Source organism: Heteronotia binoei, chromosome 5 (genome assembly GCF_032191835.1).
Source record: "Heteronotia binoei isolate CCM8104 ecotype False Entrance Well chromosome 5, APGP_CSIRO_Hbin_v1, whole genome shotgun sequence".
Classification (NCBI taxonomy): domain Eukaryota; kingdom Metazoa; phylum Chordata; class Lepidosauria; order Squamata; family Gekkonidae; genus Heteronotia; species Heteronotia binoei.
In genome coordinates, this window is record NC_083227.1 from 142,169,684 (window position 1) to 142,195,341 (window position 25,658).

General features: G+C 41.7%; 1 protein-coding gene across 1 annotated transcript in view; it reads right to left on the reverse strand.

Annotated features, from left to right (window-relative positions):
* Positions 1–25,658, reverse strand: part of NR3C1 (nuclear receptor subfamily 3 group C member 1) — a 124,892-nt gene that overhangs the window by 63,244 nt on the left and 35,990 nt on the right. Inside the window, exons 2-3 of the mRNA XM_060240535.1 lie at positions 11,681–11,844; positions 4,948–5,064 (exon numbers count right to left, since the gene is read on the reverse strand). Coding sequence (XP_060096518.1) covers positions 4,948–5,064; positions 11,681–11,844 — 281 coding nt within the window. The remainder of the gene's footprint in view (positions 1–4,947; positions 5,065–11,680; positions 11,845–25,658) is intronic.

Consider the following 25,658-nt stretch of genomic DNA (forward strand, 5'->3'; position numbering starts at 1 on the left):
AGGGAGGGGGCCGAAAGCGGGGGGGGGCGGCTGGTGGGAGGGGGCGGCCTTCCTTCCCTCCCTCCCTCCTTTCTTCCTCCCTCACTCCCTTCCCTTCCTTCCCTCCCTCCTCCCTTCCTTCCCTCCCTTCCTTCCCTCACTCCCTTCCCTTCCTTCCTTCCCTCCCTCCTCCCTTCCTTTCTTCCTTCCTTCCCTCCCTCCCTCCCACCTTCCTTCCTTCCCTCCCTCCCCCCTTCCTTCCCTCCCTCCCCCTTCCTTCCTTCCTCCCTTCCCTCCCTCCTCCCTTCCTTCCCTCCTTATGTTCTTATGTAACACAGAGTGTTGGACTGGAGGGGCCACTGGCCTGATCCAACAGGGCTTCTCTTATGTTCTTATGTAACACAGAGTGTTGGACTGGAGGGGCCACTGGCCTGATCCAACAGGGCTTCTCTTATGTTCTTATGTGACACAGAGTGTTGGACTGGAGGGGCCACTGGCCTGATCTAACAGGGCTTCTCTTATGTTCTTATGTGACCAGAGTGGTGGACTGGATGAGCCATTGGTCTGATGCAACAGGGCTTCTCTTATATTTTTATGTGGCACAGAGTGTTGGACTGGAGGGGCCACTGGCCTGATGCAACAGGGCTTCTCTTATGTTCTTATGTGACACAGAGTGTTGGACTGGAGGGGCCACTGGCCTGATCTAACAGGGCTTCTCTTATGTTCTTATGTGACCAGAGTGGTGAACTGGATGAGCCATTGGTCTGATCCAACAGGGCTTCTGTTATGTTCTTATGTGACGCATAGTGTTGGACTGGATGGGCCATTGGCCTGATCCAACATGGCTTCTCTTATGTTCTTATGTGACAATACTGACTTTGGTGGACCCAAGCACTGATTCAGTGTAAGGGAGCTTTGTGTTTGTGTCTTCTGGTGCAATTTTGTTCTCAGATCCTGTATTTACTTCATCAGTATATGGGATAAGGCACTTTCTCAACTGTGCTGCATAATGCAGCCTATTTATTTTGTCCTGTTTGCTCTGTTGGCTCTATCTGCGCCACCTTCATCACTTTCGGGGTGTGGATCCCCCAGTGGGGTGGGCTCCCGACTCCCTCCGCCGGCTGTCTCTTATAGCCCTGCGCCCCCTCTTTCATTTGATATGTGTCCCGTGCGGGTGCCACCCTCCCGCCGGGAGATGCCGCAAAATGAGCCCCCTTGAGGCTTATGGCGGCAGGGCTCGGGGGAAGCGAGCTAGACTGCTGTTCTTTTGAGGGGTTATAGAGTGTTTCGAGCCCCTCCCTGTGGCATCCGTCCCATCGTTGTGGGACCCAGGGGGCCGGCGCAGCGGCCTGCCGAAGCAGCCTGTCACTAATAACACAGGTCGAGATGCGGAAGTGACTGACAGGCTGCTTCAGCGGGCCGCTGCGCCGGCCCCCTGGGTCCCACAATGATGGGACCGATGCCACAGGGAGGGGCTCGAAACACTCTATAACCCCTCAAAAGAACAGCAGTCTAGCTTGCTTCCCCCGAGCCCTGCCGCCATAAGCCTCAAGGGGGCTCATTTTGCGGCATCTCCCGGCAGGAGGGTGGCACCCGCACGGGGACACATATCAAATGAAAGAGGGGGCGCAGGGCTATCAGAAACAGCCGGCGGAGGGAGTCGGGAGCCCACCCCACTGGGGGATCCACACCCCGAAAGTGATGAAGGTGGCGCAGATAGAGCCAACAGAGCCAACAGGACAAAATAAATAGGCTGCATTATGCAGCACAGTTGAGAAAGTGCCTTATCCCATATACTGATGAAGTATATACAGGATTTGAGAACAAAATTGTTTCCGGCGGTGATATTTGGGGGATTTTTGGGGACGTCACAGGAAGTGCTGTGAAGTCACTTCCTGTTTCCGGCAGTGGCATTTGGGGGAAATGATGTCATTTGGGGGAAATGATGTCACAGGAAGTGATGTCACTTCCTGCTTCCGGCAGGTGGCGCGGGGGAAATGATGTCACAGGAAGTGATGTCACTTCCCGTTTCCGGCAGGTGGTGCAGGGGGAAATGATGTCACAGGAAGTGCTGTCACTTCCTGTTTTCGGTGGTGGCATGACATCACCGGAAGTGCCGTCACCGGAAGTGACGTCACTTCCTGTTTCCGGCGGCGCGCACGCGCTTCGCGCGTGCACACCCCTACCTCCCCCCCCCCAAGGTGTCCCTGGCTGGCCTTCAGACATTATGGCCACCCTACCATGCCCTGTCCCTGCCCCCCATGGGGGTCTTTAAATGAGGGATAGGTGAAGGTTGCTGCCACACTGCCCCTTCCACCTGTCCAGGACCCAGCCAGGTTAAAGAGGTGGTTGCTTTGGAATGAGGCTGCACTGCCTCTTTCATCTGCCCAGGTCCCAGGCAGGCAAAAGGGGTGGTGCAGCACCTCTGCCTTGCTCCATGGCCCGGTTGCTAACAGGTCACCCGGGGGTTGGGGACACCTGCCTTAAAGCGTCTTGCTGGCTACTGTAGGGAAACAAATGCTGAACTAAATGGACCAGCAAAGCTTGTCTTGTAAAATGATCCCAAAATAATTTAGAGCAATATTTCTCAAACTAGGGTCTGAAACAGTATGCCAGGGTGTCAGTGATAGTTGGGTGAACTCAGCTGAAAAGTCCATTCTTTCTTTCCCTGTTGTCTATCCCTGACCACTGCTAGTCCAACAATTCAACAGATTAACATTTTCCCGTCATTACATTTCTATGACCTTCTGGCCAAAGTTCATCACTGCGGGACAGGCAGGAAATCAACCCAGATTTTCCCATTACTGCGCTTCTGAAGAAAAGAAGGATGAGCTGCTAAACTTCTTGGATGATTGTTAAAGGCACAGGAGCCCTAGCAGAACACAACCAAAAAGATTAAGGTACTCCAACATTCAAAAATTCATAACTATATTTAAAGATAAAATGGAAGCAGTCATTTAGAAACTGGTCTTATGATAAATTTGTATTGAAAGCTGTTTGTATAAAGCACCTTCTTTTAAAATAAACCAGCATCTGTCTGATGACTGAAAACTTCATACTTCTAATGAAGCAGCCTCTGATTCATGAAAGCTTAGGGAGCCTTTGGACTCCTGTTTAATTATACTGCAACAGGCTATATTAACTGCCCCTCAGAAATGTTCTATTTGGACTAGATAGCATTTCAATGTAATGTATTACTTTGCACTTTTACTAGCTTGTAATAACAGAGTCTGAGAAAACTAGGGCACCACTAATCCCATCTGTACAGGAATGAGTCCTTAAACAAAGAAAAGCTTCTAATTCATGCAAAGTTGTCTAGACTTACATTAAAATGTACAACTGAAGGTCTGCAAACCTTTGACAAAATAACATGCCGTGATTTCTCATCAATTCCCTTTTACCCCACTACCTCAGAAACTGCAAGTATGCAACAGCTTGGATCCAAGCCGCCAAGAATGGAGAGCAGTTTGTGGAAGCAATTTTCACCGATTTCCCTCTTTACCACTGTACCCCCCCCCCTTTTGGAACTTCCTGGGAATGGTGCGTGCTGAACACACCACAGTGAAAAGATGCACACATCTATCTTGTGTGAGCACTTACATGAAAGTACTAAGAGCCTGCACAAATTAATGCAATTCTAGTGGATTAATGACCTTTATTCATGCCATTCTAGTAGATTGATGACCTTTAGGAGCAGCATTATGAGGAGGAGCAAAATCAATGGACAAAAGCCCCTTCTACAAAAGCCACTCAATTCACAGTAGCTTTAACCCAAGTCTATGTAACTAAATACCATCATCCATCCCCATGAAATGCCAGCCAAGACAACTTGCATGCTTTTGAAAGGTCTGCTCCTCTCCACCGCCCACTGCTGGACCCAGGATAGATGAGGATTGGGCCACTGGGGAAGCTACTAGGCAGTAGTTGTTGCTAGGCAACTGAAAAAAGCTGTTGCTTCTGTCAGTAAAACGCAACCAAGCTTGATTCTCTTAGTAAAAGGCAGGGAGGAGCAGACCCTTCCCAGGCCTATTTTGGCCTTTGAGGGAGATCACTGGGCCGTTCTACTCCCTCTAAGCTGTGGAGTCTTGTGAGCAAAAATTCTACTTTGTGAACAACTGCATAAATTAGTTTGCTCTGGGGACATTTTTCCTGAGCTAAGACAAAAATGTGTGAACTGCATGCTAAAAAACTGTGACCTAGCTCACACTAACTCAGCTTAGAAGGAACACTAGTTCTGACTACAGTTGCCAGGTTGGTGGGAAATTCCTGGAGATTTTGTGGTGGAGTCTAAGGAAGCCAGAGTTTGGAGAGGTCTTGCCTGAATATCATGCCAGAGTCCACCCTATAGACAGATCTGTTGCCTAGAGTTCAGTTGTGGTACCAGATCTTCAGGCTCTATCTTGGAGGCTGGCTACCCTAGGCCTGGCAGCAGCCTCAATTTTTACAGTTGTCCCCTGCTGCTCAAGATTCCTAAATCAATGAGTGTCTAAGGGTACATAAGGAAAGTTGCCCCCTGAAATCTTACTCACACTGTTCTCAAATTCTGCACTGGGAGTCTTTACTGCCTGAATGGATTGTTTTTATAATCTGTAATCACCTTCAAATGACGTTAATAAAATAAATTTGCATTCAAACTCCTTCAATATCTAACATTTCCCAAATTGGGTAACTGAAAGAAACTTTACCTAAATGATAAGCATGTGATGATGCTCAAAGGAAAGAAAAGGAAAGAAAATATTTGTGTGAACATATTTTATGTGAAGACTACAGTTAAAAATACAGTTCATGTGGGAGTGGGAAAAAGACTTGAAAAGCTTGTAGGAATAAATACCCAGCTTCTGCCAAGAATAACACTAGTAAATGCAAATATACATACAGTACTACTTATACATATGTACAAAAATACCTATACCTGGGATTCAATACAGTTATACCTGGATTTCAATACATTAAAGCACTGTAAGTTACCTTCTAGGTTCATGCCAGCTTGAAGACATTTCCGGTAGCGGCAAGCTGGGCAATTCTTTCTCCGAATTTTGTCAATGATACAATCATTTCTTCCAGCACAGAGATAATTGTGCTGCCCTATATTTGTAAACAAAAACCAACAAATTATAAATATTTATATTTTAGTACCCATTCCATGGAAGAGAGGGAATAAACTCTGCTATAGTCTCCAACTAAAATACTCTTAAATGGTATAATTACAATGCTGAATGAGAGATATCAATAGCACATTAACCACTGATAGTACTGGAAAGTGGTAAAAATATTCCATGTTCAAGAAGGAAGGAAGTCAGAGTAGAAAAATTGCAAGTAGAATTATGACAACTTGAGACAGTATCACATTTTTATTATTGCTGTTCCATCAAGGAGCTTGGGATGAGAAACGATTTAAAAGAGGTTTTTAATTAGAACAGGTTATGGAAAAAAATTATCATTTTGAGTTGCAAGATACATCAATGTACCTGGACCTTCAGCTTCCCAATGCAGAAATAACAAAGGAAAACAAATTAAAAGTAATTATGTAACATTCATGTGCATGACAGGGTTTTTTTTTCGCAGAACAGATTTTGAGTAGTAACAGATGCGGATGTCCCTCTACCCACCACAGTCAATTCCTGGGCTGCTGAATCCCCATACACTAACAGATATAAAAAAGAGGAGAGTTGCACTGAGAAGGTGAAAGGGGGCAATATCACCCTTTCTCTCTGCAGCAGAGCTCTGCTGAAAGATAAGGGAGATGAGGAAGATCTGTCTCTCTTCTTCTGCCTCAGTCCCCTAAACAACACAGCATTTAGTCTGTGCAGGGCCTACAACCCCAACAATCAACTTTCACAGCACCAGAAAGGGGAACAAGATCTACAAAACTTGTATCCACGAAAGGTGGGATACAGTTCTATGAATTCTCTGCCTTTTCCATTTATAAGCAGCCAGGAACTTTGCTGCCAGTAAGACCAGTCTGAAAATTTTTGTTCTGAAAATGTTGTTTTACCACTTTAAAAGAACAGGGAGGAAATTTCTTGGGTTTTGAAAGCTGTGAAGTGAACAAACCAAATCTTCCGGAATTTTTATTATACCAGGGATCCAAATATAGGCAGGGCTTGGAAGCAAAGTAAATCCTACTACACTTTTCAAAGACAAACAGTTTTCCATGTCAAATTACATAGCGGTTTTAACATGATACACTTCCTCCTTTCTTCTGAAAAAACAATCAAATATAAAATAAGACAGACATACAATTTGGCCTGTTATAGATAGATAGATAAATTTATTGTCATTGTTCTCAAAAAAGAAAATGAGAGCAACGAAATGAGGTGCTCTTCCACAAACATACCAACACATCAACACCCCCCCCCCTCAAAGGACATATACATAGACCATTTAAATGCATCTAAAAACAAATAACCATTCATAACCCTGCATTTAGCCTAACCACGGCACTTGGATAGAAACTGCCCTTGAATCTATTTGTCTTAGCCTTCAACACTCTATATCGCCTACCTGACGGTAAGATCTCAAATAGCAAGTGGCCCGGATGTGAAGGGTCCCTTAAGATCATTTGTATCTTCCTTTTACATCCCATATTATACAGATCCACCAATGAGGGGAGAGAACATCCAACATTGTTTTAATATTCCAGGCAGTAAGTACATACCACTTGGTATTCAACTAATAAGTGAAATCTATTTTTAAATACATAACCTACAATCTTACATACACCTGCTTAAAAATATCCACAAACTATTGATAGGGTGATTCAGGACTTGACATATCCCAGGCACCAGGTTGCCTAAGCACCTAGAAATTTAATTGTGGCACCTAGTATTTTCAGCAATAATTATATGGTAGTGTCTTCTCAGCAATTATCGTGGCTTACTTATCATTTCACATCAAGCGTATTGCTGCATGCCGTACAAATAAAAGTGCTTGAAGTTCTTATCAATGCTTGTCTACACATAAATGTAACTTTAGGCCATTCCATTGTGGTGGATGAATTCACTGCATAAGCAGTTACTTTTTATATTAGCTCCAATATTCAGTTAATCTGTCTTCCTTCTTCTGTCTCAGTGCTTCTGAAAACAGTAAAAAAATTATGAGATGTGTTACGGACTGGCTTCTGCTGTGGTGGTAACAACAAAGATTACCCCATATGCTGGCTCCAATGCTTTTGTCAGAGTTTTAGTAAAATTGTGTGGAGGATTAGGGTTTGTGGTAGCAGTCATTAAACTATGAAACTAAATTTCTGGGCTGGCTTCTACAGCCGGGGGGGTGGGGAGTCAAGGCCTGGGATAACCCCTCCCAAAGTTACAAGTGATATTTGCTCATGTGCAGATGTTGCACACAAAAAAATTGCTGGAGTGCAGGTAGCATTTTCAGTTACTATGGCATACAAACATTGGCAGCAGTCAGGATTACGAAGATGAACAGGTGACAGCTGCAGAAAGCTCTAAGGTCAGAGAGGCAAGCCAAACTGGCAGTGAGGGAGGGGGAACCTAGTCTGGTGGGGAGGGTGCGGTAGGACCAGATCTACAGCCAGCACTGAGGAGGAAATGGAATCTTCATAGCAATTGATAATTTCAAAGTAATAGTGAAGATTACCCACTGCTGCAAAACATTTCTGCTTACAGAAAATTTGTGGTGCGATCCTATGAATGTTTAACTACAAGTAAGGCCCACTGAGTTTCATGGGCGTAGGTCACACAAGTGATTATCTTAATATGCCCCATGCAATTCAGTGGGGCTTACTTATGAGTAAATGAATAGAATTATGTTGTCAGAGAGGGCTACTGCTCTTGCATAAGTTCTGGGTTTTAGGTTTCTCTTCTCTGTGTCTCCTACAAATTATATTAAACTCAGTTCCAAATTCTTTTAACGTGACTTTATGAGGTTCTCAGTCTTGCTGCCTGTCATTCCAGACCCACATGGAAGCTGGGGTTAAAAACTGTTCTTGGGCTATTTATGAAGAAAAGAGGTATGTTGATCATTGAAATCAAGAAGCTTAAATGTGCTAATTAGACTCTCAGTTGAGTGTCATCTGACTCAAGGGAATTTCCTCAACACTGTGAAAAATTGTTCCTGATGGGCTTGTTGGCAAGAAGGAAGAAAGTGCATAGGCATGCAAAGGAGTGAACACACAGCACAAGTGGCTTTGAAAATTTAGACTGTATAGGGCAGGGGTCCCCAACCCCCCATCCACGGCCTGTTAGCAACTAGGCCGCACAGGGCCTTGCCCCTGCTGCACCACGCGGTGCCTCACCCCCCCTCCCTAATTCACAATTCTAAGGCCTGGGAAGGGGCAGTGAAGTGCCGCCTTCCTGGGCTCTTTAAAGGCCGACCCCCCCCCACCAATCAGCTGATCGGTGGGAAAAGCATGTGGAAGGCTGGGCTCCTATGCTCCTCTGGCATGCTCACGATCAACGCTGGGAGCTGCAGAGGTGAGCAACTTGCTGAAAAAGTGCCACCACCCTTGCCTCCTCCCCACTTCCTTCCCACGCCTTCCTTCGCTCGCCGCTGCTGCCCCAAGCATTGATCGTGAGAAAGTCAGAGGGATATAGGAGCATGGAATGTGAAAATGGTGGTTCAATTTGTTTTGTGTTTTTTTTTCCAATTTCCGGAACAATTAATGATTCTTTGGTTCCGGAAGGTGTTGAATGGCCCCTGAGTGGACTACAGACACCAAACTAATGGCAAACTCTTCAGTGGACTCTCCTCTACCTGCTGTCCAAGTCTGGCACAAATTGGATATTTTTTGGGGGGGCCAAGCTATAGCCCCCCAAAGCAGGTGCCCCTAGTAAACTGCTCTAACAGTATGTCAAGCTGGAGAAAAAAAGGGAAGCCACCCTGCAGTTTCTGGTCCATTTCTCCCCCAGGAAGGTTGGAGGGGAGTGAAACAGTCTAAAAGCAGCAGCTCTATTTTCCCCATCCCCCTGCCTTCTGATCAGTTTCCAGTGAAACTGACCAGAAGGCAGAGGGATGGGTAAAATGGAGCTGCTGCTGACTAGAAGCCATAGGGGGCTGGGGAAAGCACAGCTGTGTTGCCTGGTCAGCTTCACTAAAAACTGACCAGAAGCACAGGGTGCTGGGGAGTCATGCCAGGCTGTCTGTAAAAATGAACCAAACAACATGCCAAGAAAAAAAGTGATTCATTTTCATGTTTGGGTGCAGCAGGATTAAAAAAAAAACAGTTCAGAACGAACCACAAACCCGCCATTTTTAGCAAATTATGATCAACGGTTCAGTTTTCGCCCATCCCTAGTTATTACCAGGCTTATAGTGCAATTCCATGGAGAGTTAGAGAAGCCCAATAATTTTTAATGAATTTAGGCTGGCTTAATTTGGCTCAGGAAAGCACTGTGAGAACAACAGAAGTAGGAGGCTTAAGTCTGTATACAGAATGCATCTGAGAGAGGGAAATTATGCCATTTAATCCAACCCAGGAACAACCACAGCTGAAGGAGACGTAGATACAGACAGATCTCTAATACATAGCACCCATAGAACTGTGTGTATGAGTGCACAGACTACTTTCACTTCTGTATGTGTGCACAGACTACTTTCACTTCTTTCTTATTCTGAAGTGTTGGTTTTTGTTTTTAAAAAAAGATTGGATTTCTCTGTTCCTATCTGGCTTCATTTTCTTTCAAAAAGCCCCTGATTAGGAATTAGAACACTTGGACCTGTTCTGCTATCTTGGAGAGTGGAGTGATTTCAGATGCCAAGTGATAATAGCACACACTGGCAATGAGGTAGGAAAACTAGCTCTCAGTTCAGACCAGGAGGATGCATTGTCTTGAGCTTCATTATCAACTGCAATTCAGCAGTTTCTCTTTCTAATCTCTCTTTGAAATTCTTTTGTAAGAGCACTGCTATTCTTAGGTTAGCAACTGAATGTCAAGACTTATGTCCATTTATTCCTTGCATCCTCCTGGATGAAATTAAGATCTAGGTTTCCTGTCTCGTTACCAACACAGGTATTTCCACATCTACTACCCCTCTGCATATCACACCTAATCCAATCAACCCTGCTATTGTCATTCTCCTGCTATTGCCATTCGACATCTGAAATCAGTCTTATAAAGATTTTATCTCCGATACCTAGTGTTACATTTTATGGCATGCATGGCCTGGCCCAACAAATTGGCATTTATGTCAGAGTTGGCCCTTGTAACAAATGAGTTCAACACTTTTGCCTTATATTAAATTAACTATTGATTCAAACAGTCCAGCATCTTCTACTCTGATTAGCCGAGGACAGCAGAGGATGTCAAGGTCTTAACTACAAATTGTTTTGTGCCCTATTACAACAGGCTCATTTACCTGGAGATGCCAGTGTTTAAACCTGAGAACCTTTTCCCATATAAAGCATGCAGTCTACCAGTAAGTTACAGCCCCTCCTCTTATCTGGAAATCTGTATCTATAAAAGTGTACTCTAATATATAAACCCGTGCCATCAAAATGTATTAGGCTTTAAATTGTTCTTAAAAAAACTCTCATCCCTCTTTATTGTTGTAATAAGCTCTTTGGGACAAGAAATGTAATCATTGTACAGAACCTTTTAACAAATCCTCAAATGGGAAAGAGCAATTTTTGTTGATTACCTCCTCCCATGGCAACCCTCCACTCTTCCCCAAGTGCTGTTATTAGGATTAATCCCAGAAGCAGTATTCTTGGGCTGCAGTGGGAAGGGAAAAAGAGAAAGCTGCATTCTTTGGATGAGACTCCTACCCTGCAGTAAGTTTTAACAGGATACAAGCTGTAGCTTTTAATACAGTTTTTCAAATACTACACAATATGTATACATTATTCAAAACAACCACCAATGCAAAGAAGTTATGAATTGTTCCAAATTTCTTCATATTTTTGTGAAATAAATTTTCTTCACAACATAATATACATGTACACAATCTGTAAATGTTCTGTAGTTGTTGAAATAAATGTATCTGAAATGACAACAAAAATTAAGAAAATGTTTTCTTGTTGTTAGCATATTTAGTATACAGTGTGATTAGGAATTATTGTTAAAGATACTACTGAGGTTTATACTAGAGAATACCATTCATGTACAAAAGCAAGAGTTATCCCACATTTCTCTCCATCACTGCAGCTACTGCTGACTTCTGGAAAGATAATTTCTGAGGTACCAGAATTCACAGACAGGAACAGATGTGAGGACTGGCAGGATGGAGTAAGGAGGAACAAGAGGATGAAACTGCTCTCCCCCAGCAATCACAACTCTGATAAGGGGAACAGGACAGAAGAACAATTTCAACTCTTTGTCCCTCCTCACTCAAGCCCTCCAAATCTGTGCAGTCATGATTACTGTTTCCTTAACAGATAAACAGGAAAACTATTTCTTGCTTGCCATAAGCTGTTGAAAGTATGAAAGTTGCCTGTTTGCTGATACCTGAGGATCTGTTCAAGTGAATAAGATAAGCACAGGGATCATTGCCTGTGTTAAATGCCAAAAGTTAGTATACGCCAGGAAAAGACAAGTGGATATGATTATATACACTCCTTCATTAAAAGTAACATCTGAATCCTTGATTAAAAGGAATCTGTGAATTATCTTTACTGTGTATATACATTAATTTGCAGAGAATGAAAGCATTTGAATTCAAAGAAGGGGTTAAAAAGTGAACAAGCGATTCATACATTCATCATAGCCATCTTCCATGAGTTAATTAAATTATATCCTACCTTCCACTGCTCTTTTGAAGAATACTTTGCAGCTGCCACAAGTTAGGACACCATAATGACATCCAGAAGCCTCATCTGAGCAAACAAGGCAAAGTTTGGGAGGTGGTCCCGTAGCTGTTGAGGAGGTAGATGGTGAAGTGCTCACATCAGATCTCATTCCAGGACTAAGGGAGTAAACAAAGCACAAAGCAATCAAGAGAACGGAACAAAATCATTAAAAAACAAATCAACCTGTGACTCTTGGTTTCAAAGGACTTTGGTCTGCTAATAAGCCTCCATGGTCAAAAACTGAGAAAACTTGCGTTTTTGAGACAGCCATATTACTTTAAGTCAAACATTTCATATGCTTTAAAGCCTTATCAGTCAGTGCCTTTTATACAAATTTCAGGACTGTATGAGCTTAATGATGTTCACACTGAAAGAAGTGCACCTACTTCTTTTTTTTAAAAAGTAAGCAACTATCACAACAATTATGTTTCAAAGTATAGCTTTTCTATTTCATTTTTGACTAGAAGAAAACATAAGAATTGGACGGTACTGTGACACAAGCAGTTTAGTTATGTTTAATCTATGTATTTTTAATCTGAATAAATGGCATTAGGAAGTTAATTGGAAATCTGCCTAGATGCTCATTTTACAAGTATTGTCTTGAGGCTATTAAGATCAACAGAATGTTTAAATGCTTGAATTTATACACATGGTACTTTCACAGGGATAAACCACAATACTTTTTTTTTTAAAGAGTATTACATAATCTTGGCCCAACAGCAACTGGAACAGTGGTGGCTGCTGGAGGATATTAGAATATAAGATTGTCTGAGGCAATAATTCCTAATTGCAATTTAACATATGAACTTGTACAGCAAAACTAGATGTTTAGGCTGACTGAACTGAGATCTCACCAATGAACTGATCTGAGGCTGCTTTAAAATATAACCTTATTAATACAACATTAGAAACTGACTACACCATTCTTTAGCGTGAAAACACAGATCTTTAATCTGGGAGTATATGCTCATTCCCAAGAAATCCACTTGTACTTTTGAATGGTAAATGTAGAACTCTCATATTATCAAAACAGACTTAGACTTGGTGACTCTTAAAACCTAGTAAAACTTGAGCACATGAAAGCTGTATATGTCATTTTTAAACGTATGGGAAACCACACTCTCTTTGCCTATTGTACTCTTCTATGTGCAAAGGTATAATTATTTAATGCAATGGTATCTATTTGTACTGCAGTTTCCCATGACACAATATGAAGACTCTGTCTACATTCAGCTTTCATTTTTGACTTGCTATGAACTACTCCATTCTGTCGTTTTAAAAATACATCGAAAATATTGGGGCTAGCTCAAAATTATTATTATTTTTCAGGAATGATCCTAAAGCACAGAGAAACTAAAAATGGTTGGTTGTTTAGAATAAAATAGATAAGTGACTGTAGTGAAAATGAACAGGCTAATCTAATCATCAGATGTAATGAGCTGGCAACCCTGTCCAAAATGTGCAAGCTACTTTTATCCTTCAAAACAAAAATGTTTAGGGGCAATATTGTGCGTTAATAAATCTTCTATCAATTGACCCACCCTTGTTCTGTGTGCCAAAGAAAGCTTTACTTTTTATGCTTGTGTTTGAGAGTGCATTAACAGTCCATCAGTGAAAATAAAGTCTACATTTAGAACTTTCTGGTCATTTCACTGGTCAAGAGGGTGCAGGGTCTTTTATTTACAAAGTTATTTTAAATGTACAGCTCTTCCCTCCGGGCCTGTAGCCATGGGTGTGTGTATGTGTGTGTATCTGTGAGGACACTGCCCCCTGACTTCCAGGGGGCCCTCTGGGATGTGGCCTGCTTTCCCTCTTTTTTTGCCATGGCTGAGCCAGTAAAGCAGCAGCAGCCGCTGGAGCTGGGAGAGCTGAGCAGGGTATAGTGCACTGCAGCAGCAAAAGCAGCAGGCGGAGAGAAGGGAGGTGGAGGAGCAAGAGGAAGCTACATGAAATGAGCTTGGGGGGGGGGGGAGAATGGATAGAGCTGCTGGCTGCAAAGTGCCGGGGTAGGGGAGAGGGAAGTGGAAAGAAACCCCCCATAAGGACTTGGCACTGCTACATTCTGGACAAGCTGGAGTTTCCAGGTCAGTCTCAAGGACAGCCCTGTATAGACTGAGTTACAGTAGTCTAATCTGGAGTTGAAAATGTACAGATTACCATGGCTAGGTCAGGGTGGGACAGGTAGAAAGCCAGCTGCCTAACCTGGTGTAGATGGAAAAAATGCTAGTCTGGCAACATTTGTGATCTGGGCCTCCACTGATAAGGAGGCACCCAGAATCACAACCAGGCTCTTGACAATTGGTGTCATATCAACGGCACACTGTCACGAGCTGCAGTTCAGCACTCCAAACCTGCAGCCCCCCTCCAGCCACAGAACCTCCATCTTAGCAGGATTCAGTCTAAACCAGTGCTGTTTCTACGATCCCACCATAGCCTCTAGCCCCTCAGCCAAATTTGCTGTGGCTGTATTCAGCCAACCACCCATTAACAAATACAGCTGGGTATCATCAGAGTACTGACATCCCAGCCTGAAACTCTGCACCAACTGGGCAAGGGTAGATGTTAAACATCATTGGAAAGAGGATTGCCTAATGAGGATCCCCACATACCATTGGGTGCCCCAGTTGACACCCTCTCTCCCCAACCTTGGAGGAATGAGGCAAGCCACTTCACTACCTCACAAACTCCTATGTTGGCAAGGTGGTAGGGTCAGAAGATCATGATTAACCATGTAAAACGCTGCTGTAAAAACAAACAAGTAGCAGCAGTGCTGACCCACCTCAATCCAACTTGTTTACAGAGATAGTCTGTGAGGGTGACTAGTGCTGTCTACTGAACTGGAATGGGTCCAACACCAATGTGTATGCTATACAAGTGTATTCTTCTAATTCATGAATTTGTTTCCAAACTTTGAAAAAACTGAGTTCAAATAATTCCAGAACATGTTACTCTGTTGCCGCCAAAATAATACTAAGGGTATAATAAACACATTTATATGTAGCGCTGGCTTTTGTAGGACATGGCCCATAGAGCTCATTGTTCTATGCCACAATCAATTTGTTAAGTTTAAAGTGACACTTGCTGTTTAATTAATGATCATTTTAGAGAGCAGGCTCTAACTTCAAAATGCCACAGCATGGAGATAAAAGGTCCTAGGTTCCCTTGGTTTTTTTTTTTTCTGGGAGGGTGGGGTAATTAAAAGTTGTTTAATCTTAAGAATGGATTTGCATGACCCTTTGCCAGTAACATTGTCTGAATTTCTGAAGTATTTAGAAAGGCATCCCCTTTTTTTACTAACACAGCACCACTTTATAGAGCTTGTGAAATGGGCAAAGGGCATTTAAACCTTATTTATATAACTACTGTCTATAAGCAATGGCAAAAGCATCTGTACGAAGGGCAGTGTTCTGAATCAGATATGCAGACGGTATAGGATCCGTGCAAGTACAACAGTTGCTTTCAAGAAAAAGTGCCAAACAACTATCAGTTTATTTTCTCTCCTTTCACAATACAATATTTGCTACAACACTTGTTGACATATGCGAACCATTCTAATTTCCCCTTGAGGTTAACATTAATATTAGAAGTCTAGTGTGGCTCACAGGTGTTCATGGATCTTTGTGTCCCTGCAGTTACCATCCTTATCTCTTTCAAGGCCAGGCACAAGAATGTTGTAATTGGTTAATCATGAGAACCTGTGCTCAACTGTGTAACCAGATTAGGAGCAGTTGCCAACATCCTCTAGAAAGTTCCTCAGAAGAAGATCCCTCATTGGACCACAGCGACCACCTGATGCCATTGGATAGAAAGCTATAATAAAGATATAGGCCAGAGAGAGTCTCACTAATGCTGTGCTAGTATGCTTTGATATGTTATGCTTCATCGTGATGGACTGCTATGTATAGAATGCTTAAATGCTATCCTTTGGATATTATCCTGCAAGAAGATTTGTGATCTAATTAAAGCTGGGCACAAACGTAAAAAATGGTTCAGTTTGCGATGTGTTGGATGCACACAAGAAAACCAGACCCTTTAAACATTATATAAAGATTTATTAACTCATTAAAAGAATTCATTACACAGTACAATCTGACCAGTTTAGTAACAAGGACCAGGAACCCAGATCCCTAATTTCCTTGCTCTCCCAATAAGGTAAGTTGACCTCCAGAAGGGGAGCCACTTAAACAAACAGGATTTAAAGAGGACTGTATTTTTTTTTTTTAAAGCTATCATGAAGGTAGAATGCCAGCACGGGGGTGGGGGCTTTCCAGTGTTTTGCACTGTCACATGTATGACTGTTTGCCCGCAGGACAGAAGTCTTGAGTGTGTGCTCGATGCAAGGAGCTCCTGGTCCTCAGGGAACGAGTTCGTACCCTTGAGGCCGAGGTGACTGCCCTGGAGAAGCAGAGACGGTCAGTTAGGCACTCAGGGAAGACTCTCGAGGGTGTATTAGATAAGCCCCGCTCTGAACGTGGCAGCCCCATTGCTGCCAGGCAGCATGAGGGTCGAGAGAGAACAGGGCACCGTGCTGAGGATAAGGGGAATGCGCCCTCAGGAGGGACCTCTTCTTCAGTTGGTAAGTGGGAATCCTTTTGTGCCAAGGAACCATCCCTGGGCAGGGAGGGGGGGGGGGTCTTGACAGTTGGTGATTCGATCCTTAGGCAAGTAGACAGCTGGGTGGCAAAACCACGTACTGACTGTATGGTGACTTGCCTGCCTGGTGTGAAGGTAGCAGACATTACGTGTGTAGAAGATAGGCTGATAGACAGTGCTGGGGAAGAGCCAGTGGTTGTGGTGCATGTTGGCACCAATGATGTGGGGAAATGCAGTCGTGAGGTCCTGGAGGAAAAATTTAGGCTGCTAGGCGGGAGACTTAAGGCCAGGACCTCCAAGGTAGCCTTCTCAGAAGTGCTACCTGTTCCACGTGCAGGGCAGGAGAGACAGGCACAAATTAGAAGTCACAATGTGTGGATGAGACAATGGTGTAAGGAGGAAGGGTTTAAGTTTGTTAGGCACTGGGATGCTTTCTGGAACAAGTGGGAGCTGTACAAAAGAGACGGTCTCCACTTGTCCCCAGCTAGAACCAGGCTGCTGGCGCTTAAAATCAAAAAGGTGGCAGAACAGTTTTTAAACTAAGTCTTGGGGGAAAGCCGACAGGAGATGAAATGTCTCTGGTTCGGGAGGACTCATCTCAAAGAGATGAAGGGTTAGCTGTTACTTTTCTACCGGGTAATGGATCAGAGTGGTCCACTGTGATGATGACAAACAGTATGGACTGTCTGCCAAAGTCTCGAGGCGGCAGGAGGAAGGTGGCGGGCCTAGCTTGCCTGGGAAATTATAGATGTTTGTATGCAAATGCTAGAAGTGTTCAAAGTAAAATTGGTGAATTGGAATGTTTAGCGTTGGGAGAAAACAGACATTGTGGGAATTTCAGAAACTTGGTGGAATGAGGAGAATCAGTGGAACACAGTGATTCCTGGATATAAGTTATATCGGAAGGATAGGGAGGGAAGGGTTGGAGGTGGGGTGGCTCTGTATGTCAGAGAGAATATACGGTCCAGTAAGACGGAGGTCAGATAATTAGATTCCCTTCTAGAAATGCTTTGGGTTGAAATAGAGGGCCCAAAAAGAAATTTAACTATGTGAGTTTGTTATCGCCCCCTAAATCAAAAGATAGAGGATGATTATAATATGATGGAAGGATTAAAGATAGCGGCTAAACGTAAAAAGTGTCATAATAGGTGATTTTAACTACCCGCAGATTGATTGGATCAATATGTGTTCTGGTCGAGAAAAAGAGATTGAGTTTCTTGATGCTCTCAATGACTGTGCTATGGAGCAGATGAACTCAGAACCTACCAGGGGTGGGGACGATCCTGGATTTGGTCCTAAGTAATGCTCAAGACTTGGTGAGAGATGTAAAAGTGATCGCACCGCTTGGGAGCAGTGACCATAATGTTATTGATTTCACCATTTGTATAAATAGGAAGTTGCCCCCAAAGACCAGCACAACCACGTTTAACTTTAAAAGGGGTAAATTCTCTGAGATGAGGGGGCACGTGAAGAGGAAACTGAAAGGAAAGGTAAATACGGTCAAAACCCTTGGGGAAGCTTGGAGGCTATTTAAAACTACAATCCTAGAAGATCAGATAAAATATACACCACAAGTTAGGAAAGGCACAAACAGGTATAAGAAAAGGCCTGCATGGTTAACAAACAAAGTAATGGAAGGTGTAAAAGGTAAAAAGGACTCCTTTAAGCGGTGAAAAACCAGTCGGAGCGAGATTAATAAAAGGGAACACAGGCTGTGGCAAATCAAATGCAAGACTGTGATCAGGAAGGCAAAAAGGGACTATGAGAAGCATACTGCAAAAAACATAAAGACCAACAATAAAAATTTCTTCAAATATATTAGAAGCAGGAAACCAGCCAGGGAGGCAGTGGGGCCCTTGGATGACCAAGGGGTCAAAGGATTACTGAAGGAGGATAGGGAAATGGCTGAGAAGCTGAATGAATTTTTTGCCTCTGTCTTCACTGTAGAAGATGAGAAGTGTTTGCCTGCTCCAGAACCACTAATTTTGGAAGGGGTGTTGAAAGACCTGAGTCAAATTAAGATGACAAGAGAGGAGGAACCACAAATGATAGACGAATTAAAAACTAATAAGTCACCAGGTCCGGATGGCATACATCCAAGAATTCTGAAAGAACACTAAGTTGAACTTGTGGATCTTCTGACAAAAATCTGTAATCCTTCATTGAAATCTGCCTCCGTTCCTGAGGGCTGGAAGGTAGCAAATGTCATTCCCATCTTTAAAAAGGGTTCCAAAGGAGATCCGGGAAATTACAGGCCAGTCAGTCTGACTTCAATACCGGGAAAGTTGGTAGAAACCATTATCAAGGACAGAATGAGTAGGCACATTGATGAACACGGGATATTGAGGAAGACTCAGCATGGGTTCTGTAAGAGAAGATCTTGCCTCACTAACCTGTTACATTTTTTTGAGAGGGTGAACAAACATGTGGACAAAGGAGACCCAATAGATGTTGTTTACCTTGACTTCCAGAAAGCTTTTGATAAAGTTCCTCATCAAAGGCTCCTTAGAAAGCTTGAGAGTCATGGAGTAAAAGGACAGGTCCTCTTGTGGATCAAAAACTGGCTGAGTAATAGGAAGCAGAGAGTGAGTATAAATGGGCAGTCTTCGCAGTGGAGGACGGTAAGCAGTTGGGTGCCACAGGGCTCAGTACTGGGTCCCATGCTCTTTAACTTGTTCATAAATGATTTGGAGTTGGGAGTGAGCAGTGAAGTGGCCAAGTTTGCGGATGACACTAAATTGTCCAGGGTGGTGAGAACCAGAGAGTATTGTGAGGCACTCCAAAAGGATCTGTTGAGGCTGGGTAAGTGGGCATCAACGTGGCAGGTGAGGTTCAATGTGGCCAAGTGCAAATTAATGCACATTGGGGCCAAGAATCCCAGCTACAAATACAAGTTGATGGGGTGTGAACTGGCAGAGACTGACCAAGAGAGAGATATTGGGGTCGTGGTAGATAACTCACTGAAAATGTCAAGACAATGTGCGATTATTAGGAATTATTAGGGGAATTATTAGGAAGGGAATGGATAACAAATCAGCCAGTGTCATAATGCCCCTGTATAAATCGATGGTGCGGTCTCATTTGGAGTACTGTGTGCAGTTCTGGTTGCCGCACCTCAAAAAGGATATTATAGCATTGGAGAAAGTCCAGAAAAGGGCAACTAGAATGATTAAAGGGTTGGAACACTTTCCCTATGAAGAAAGGTTGAAACACTTGGGGCTCTTTAGCTTGGAGAAACAGCGCCTGCGGGGTGACATGATAGAGGTTTACAAGATAATGTATGGGATGGAGAAAGTAGAGAAAGAAGTACTTTTCTCCCTTTCTCACAATACAAGAACTCGTGGGCATTCGATTAAATTGCTAAGCAGTCAGGTTAAAACGGATATAAGGAAGTACTTCTTCACCCAAAGGGTGATTAACATGTGGAATTCATTGCCACAGGAGGTGGTGGTGGCTACAAGCATAGCCAGCTTCAAGAGGGGATTGGATAAAAATATGGAGCAGAGGTCCATCAGTGGCTATTAGCCACAGTGTGTGTGTGTGTGTGTGTGTATAATTTTTTTTGGCCACTGTGTGACTCAGAGTGTTGGACTGGATGGGCCATTGGCCTGATGCAACATGGCTTCTCTCATGTTCTTACAAGAAAACAAAGAAGCTATCTTTCTATCTCATACATTATATACCTGAGTATTAGATCTAGGAATGGGCATGGATTTCATCATGAACCTATTTTCTTGAGGAACATCGCTGGTTTGTGGTTCACAAACCTGTCAGTGCACTCTCAGTTCCACTCACCTCACAGGGGAAATGATTTCACTGATTGTGAGAATTAATAGAGGTCATGATTACAGCACTTCCATGGATGGAATTATTTCTGCCCATGATGTGCCACTTTTATCATCTTCCTCCCTTGCTGAAGCCCAAAACATCCCTTGTACTTACTGAAGACCATACCATTTTGTACTGCCTCCCTCCCACAAAAAAACAGTGACAAAAAAAAAACAAGCAGAGAAATTTATTTTTTCCTGCAAACAGTAGTATTATTAAGATTCAATCCATGGATGAAGAACTAGGTAGTATAAGAACCAAACCAGGTGTGGGTTAAATGACTTGTGCCAAGTTGTAAAATTCCATAAACCATAACCCAGAAACAATGTACATTTCAAAAGTTTTCTGTCTTTTCTTTAAAATAGCATGTCTATTACAAAAGGATTGTCAGTATTTACCTCCAGGAGACTAAGATAAGAGTCCTCTAGAAGTTCAGAGATCAATTCATGTAGACAAGTCAAAGTTACCCAACATCATTTTGTTTGTTAATGATTTGTCAGAGTCTATCCAACACAAGGTCCAAACATATAAAAAAGGAGAGTGAAAGTCTGAGTGTTAAAAGCAAACTATATAATTTTGATATAAAAATGTGATTTCAGAAAGTACTACTTCAGCAATGGATGGAATTAAACTCATAAAAACACCCCTAATTACAAGTATGTTCATTAACAGCACCATGAAGAAACCAAGAACGAATAACGTGCATCAAACTTTATCATTGAACCAATGTTTTGCAAACAAAAACACCTATAATGGAGCTGCCAGGCTTTCTCAAAAGTGGAAACTAGTCAAAGGGTCAAAACTACTGACCAAGGTTCCAAAAAACATGGCCAAATACTGACAAAAAATGGATTATGCTTCTATACTTTGTGGAAGACTTCACCAAATTACTTTTATTCTTAGGAATAAAGTCCTTAAAGTACTTCATAAGTGCTAGCTACTGTTCAGACTTGCAGTAGCGCTCTCTTGTGATAGCTACCTAGAAGAAAAATATTTCAAGGAACAATGATTTGGGATATCAAGATTTCTTTGAATTCTTGTGAAATCCTATTGTGATGGCCATCCATAGAAAAAATCATGACGAAGGAAAATTAAATTTGATGCATTGTCTCCCAGTTCTGCCGTGCCCCTACGGAATGCATTATGAATGTTACAAGTGCCAATATCTACCATAGGCTCTCTCTCTCTCAAAATAAGATAATCATTCATAAGTTTAGTGACAGCCAATGTTCCCTCTAAGCTGCAGAGTCTTGCAAGCAAAAATTCTACTTTGTGAGCTACTGGCATTAAAGCTGTGAGCGACTGGCATTACAGTTGTGAGCTACTGCATAAATTAGTGTGCTCTGGGGTCATCCTTCCTGAGCTAAGACAAAAATGTATGAGCTGGAGGCTAAAAATCTGTGAGCTAGGTCACGCTAACTCAGCTTAGAGGGAACCCTGGTGACAGCCTTGGATATCTGGGCCATCATTACATAGCATTAGCAGTTTTGAGCAAGGAAGTTGTGCCAAATCCAAAGCTTCATTCAGTTTATTGTAAATATCTTTGGCTGTTGCCAAGTCTGAAGGCACCTGGTCAAAATCATGTTTTTGGTTGGTGACTAGTATTTAAAAGCTACCTGCACTTCTTTGTAAGATGCTGCATTGGTGGTTTCATCATCAAACAAGGTGTAATATGCACCTTAAAGTCCTTCAGCAACTGTTTTCTTAAGTATGGAGTCAGCGTATCTGCTATTAAATACTGTGCCTTTGTCCTAGAAAGGGAAAAATGTTGGTGCACTGCATTTGGAAACATAAGAAAGTTTTCTCAATATGTTCACAATACGGCTCAAAAGCAAAGTCAGCTGAAATTGTTTTCATTACTCAGATAATAACTGTTCCTTTGCGATCTGAACTAATTTTCTTCAGGGCTCCAGAATGAACCACTGACAGATGTAGCTGAGATGAAACCAGCTGATTCCTGCCTCATTCTTATGTTTACGGGATATACTGACTTTACAAAAAAAAAAAAAAGGTTTGTTTTTTTTAAAAAAACCTAACAAATTAATGACCAAGATGAAAAAGTTTTTTACTGAATTTACAGACCATTTTCCACCTTTGCTTTCTACACATGCACTGTATGAAACAGGCGTTGCAGTAAGCCAGCTATCTTAGCAGGATCTTGTAGCAGCAGTTTTCAGTTTCTCCCTATTTTCTTTTTCTACTAGCAACACATCTGTTTGCTGGTCTTAGACTCATTCCTAATAATAACACTCATTAACCCACTGGTATTTAAAGCAAAGCAATACCACAGTTCATCTGAACAAGCACATCTTAGTACATTAGTGTACAAGATAAACTATACAATTAAAGTTAAACCTCTCATTCCTTGTTATAGTTTTAATAATGTGTCCACACTTTGCTCAAAGCAGACTTCCCACTCTTGACAAGAGATTATTTAAGTTTGGAGATATACACATATAAAATTATCATCACTAATCAATTCAAAGGACAAAGTGCTGCTTGCATTATAAAGTCTAATTGTCTGATTAAGAACCCTTCCTGTTTCACTGAATGAGACAGCAACGATTACGTAAGGTTAGGTTCTTGAGCTTTCTATACAGCAGTTCCATTTAAATGACACAAATAAACTGCCACCCTTCTCTCTACAACAATATTTACAAACTTTAAAAGGAAAATTATGTTAATTATATTGTGATGTGAACAAGAGGGGGAAAAGTGTGTATGGGTTAACCCCTCAATAAAATAAAAAGGTCTTGTGTAGGCTCGGTTGAAGGTATTGGCCACCACATACAATGCTCTTCATGGCCTTGGACCCTCTGGACTCTCTCCAAGCTGACGATTAATACCTGAGATTAAAAGGTTACCTAGAACAGGGGTCTCCAACCCCTAGGCCACGGACTGGTCCTAGTCTGCGGCCTGTTAGCAACTGGGCTGCACAGCCCCACTGCCTTCCCCCCCCCCATTGCGCTGCACAGCCTCATCCCCCCACCTTGGCACCTCGGCAGAACGACTTAAGCAATATTTGATAAACTTTATAAAGGAAGATCAAGCAGGGTTTCTCCCCAAAAGACAGATAAGAGACAATATTAGGACTGTTGTAAATATTGCAGAATATTACGAAAGACATCCGGAAAAGGAAGTAGCATTATTCTTTGCGAATGCAGAGAAAGCATTTGATAATCTAAACTGGGACTTTATGTTTGCAGTTATGGAGAAAATGGAGTTGGGAGAAGACTTTATAAGGATGATAAAAGCAATATATACTGAACAACGTGCAAGGCTATGCATAAATGCAGACCTTACAGAAGATATGATAATTAGTAAAGGTACAAGACAAGGATGTCCGCTCTCTCCACTGTTGTTTATAATGACACTCGAAATTTTGCTGATGCAAATTCAAGAAGACAAAGAAATAGAAGGATTAAAAATAAAAGGATTTACTTATAAATATAGAGCATTTGCAGATGATATAATGTTTATTAATGAAAATCCAACTCAAGTAACATCCTTGCTGTTAGCTAAAATACAAGAATATGGAGATCTGGCGGGATTTTATGTAAATAAAGAAAAATCAAAAATTTTATGTAAGAATACGCAAGTAAACAAAAGGAGCTAACGGTTTGTGAAGTTACCTCGAAGGTAAAATATTTGGGTGTGGAGATAACAATGAAGAATATTGATTTGTTTAAAAATAATTATGAGAAGCTATGGCGTAAAATGGATGAAGACATGATAAAATGGAATAAACTTAACTTGTCATTGCTGGGAAGAATAGCTGCAATTAAAATGAACATTTTACCAAGAATAATGTATTTATTTCAAACTATCCCGATTGTGAAGGACAGCAAACAGTTTAACAGATGGCAGAGGAAGATCTCAGAATTTGTGTGGGCTGAGAAGAAACCAAGGATCAAAATGAAAATTTGAACAGATGCAAAAGAGAGAGGAGGATTCCAATTACCAGATTTAAAACTGTATCACGAAGCAGTCTGCTTAGTGTGGATAAAAGAATGGGTGATGCTACTAAACAGAAAACTTTTGGCGTTGGAAGGTCATGGAAATAAATTCGGCTGGCATGCTTATATGTACTATGGGGGAAAAATGGACGGTTTTTTCTCACCATTATATAAGAAATAATTTATTGAATACGTGGATGAAATATAACAAAATATGGTGATGAGAGAAAACCGTTATGGATAGTGCCAGCAGAAGTGATAAAAATAACGGCTGAAGTGGGTGAAGAAAAGTGGTTGCCATATAATCAGCTCTTAAAAATTCAAGGAGGCAAAATAGAGCTGAAAACTGCGAAAGAGTTGAATAATAAATATGACTGGTTTCAAATGCAACAAATAAAGAGTTTGGTGGAAAAATACATTAAAACTGAAGGAAGAAGAAAAGAATAAACAGAAATGGAAATAGTTCTGCTTGGATATAATGAAAAATTTCAAAATTGCTTTTGAAATGGTCTACAGAAGATGAAGTAATGAAATCTCAAATGATTAAATGGGCAATTAATGTAAATAAAGAAATACAGATGGAAACTTGGGAATATCTTTGGAAGAATTCTATAAAGCTTTCAACATGTCATAGTATCAAAGAGAACCGTTTTAAAATGAAGTATAGATGGTATATAACTCCTAAAAAGTTGGCAAAGATGAACAATAAGATGCCAGATGTTGGAAGTGTAAAAAACATGAAGGTTCTTTTTATCATATGTCGTGGACTTGTGAAACAGCAAAAAAGTATTGGCAGATGATTCAACAAGAAATATCTAGGATCTTGGGATATGAAATCAAGAAAGTTGCAGAGACTTTTCTGTTGGGATTATTTATGGAAAAATTTCCAAAAGAAGATAGAACTATAATTTGGTACTTGCTCTAAGCAGCTAGGACATTGTATGCGCAGTTGTGGAAGCAAGAAAGAATACCAGAGAAATGGGACTGGATTATAAAAGTTATAACATGGAGTGAAATGGACAAATTGACAAGAATTTTAAAAGACTATGATCTGGAAACTTTTAAGTTGGAGTGGAAGAAGTTTAGAAGTGATATAGTAAAAGAGTGGAAAATAAAAGGACATTGGACAATTTTTGATAATGGTTAAGTCTTAAAAGAAAGAAAAATAGAAATTTTTGTTTTATTAGTTAAAGGTACCTTTAAATATTAGTACTTTAAGTATACAACACCAGCAGGGGTCAAGTAACGGGGGGAGGAGGGTTAGAAAAGTAATATATGGGATAGATAAAAAGAAGTAATTAATAATGCAAGAATTGATTGTTACCATATGTTACTGGAATAAAATTGTTTTAAACACAAAAAACCACAACATTTACAAACTTTAAAAGGAAAATTATGTTAATTATATTGTGATGTGAACAAGAGGGGGGAAAGTGTGTATGGGTTAACCCCTCAATAAAATAAAAAGGTCTTGTGTAGGCTCGGTTGAAGGTATTGGCCACCACATGCAATGCTCTTCATGGCCTTGGACCCTCTGGACTCTCTCCAAGCTG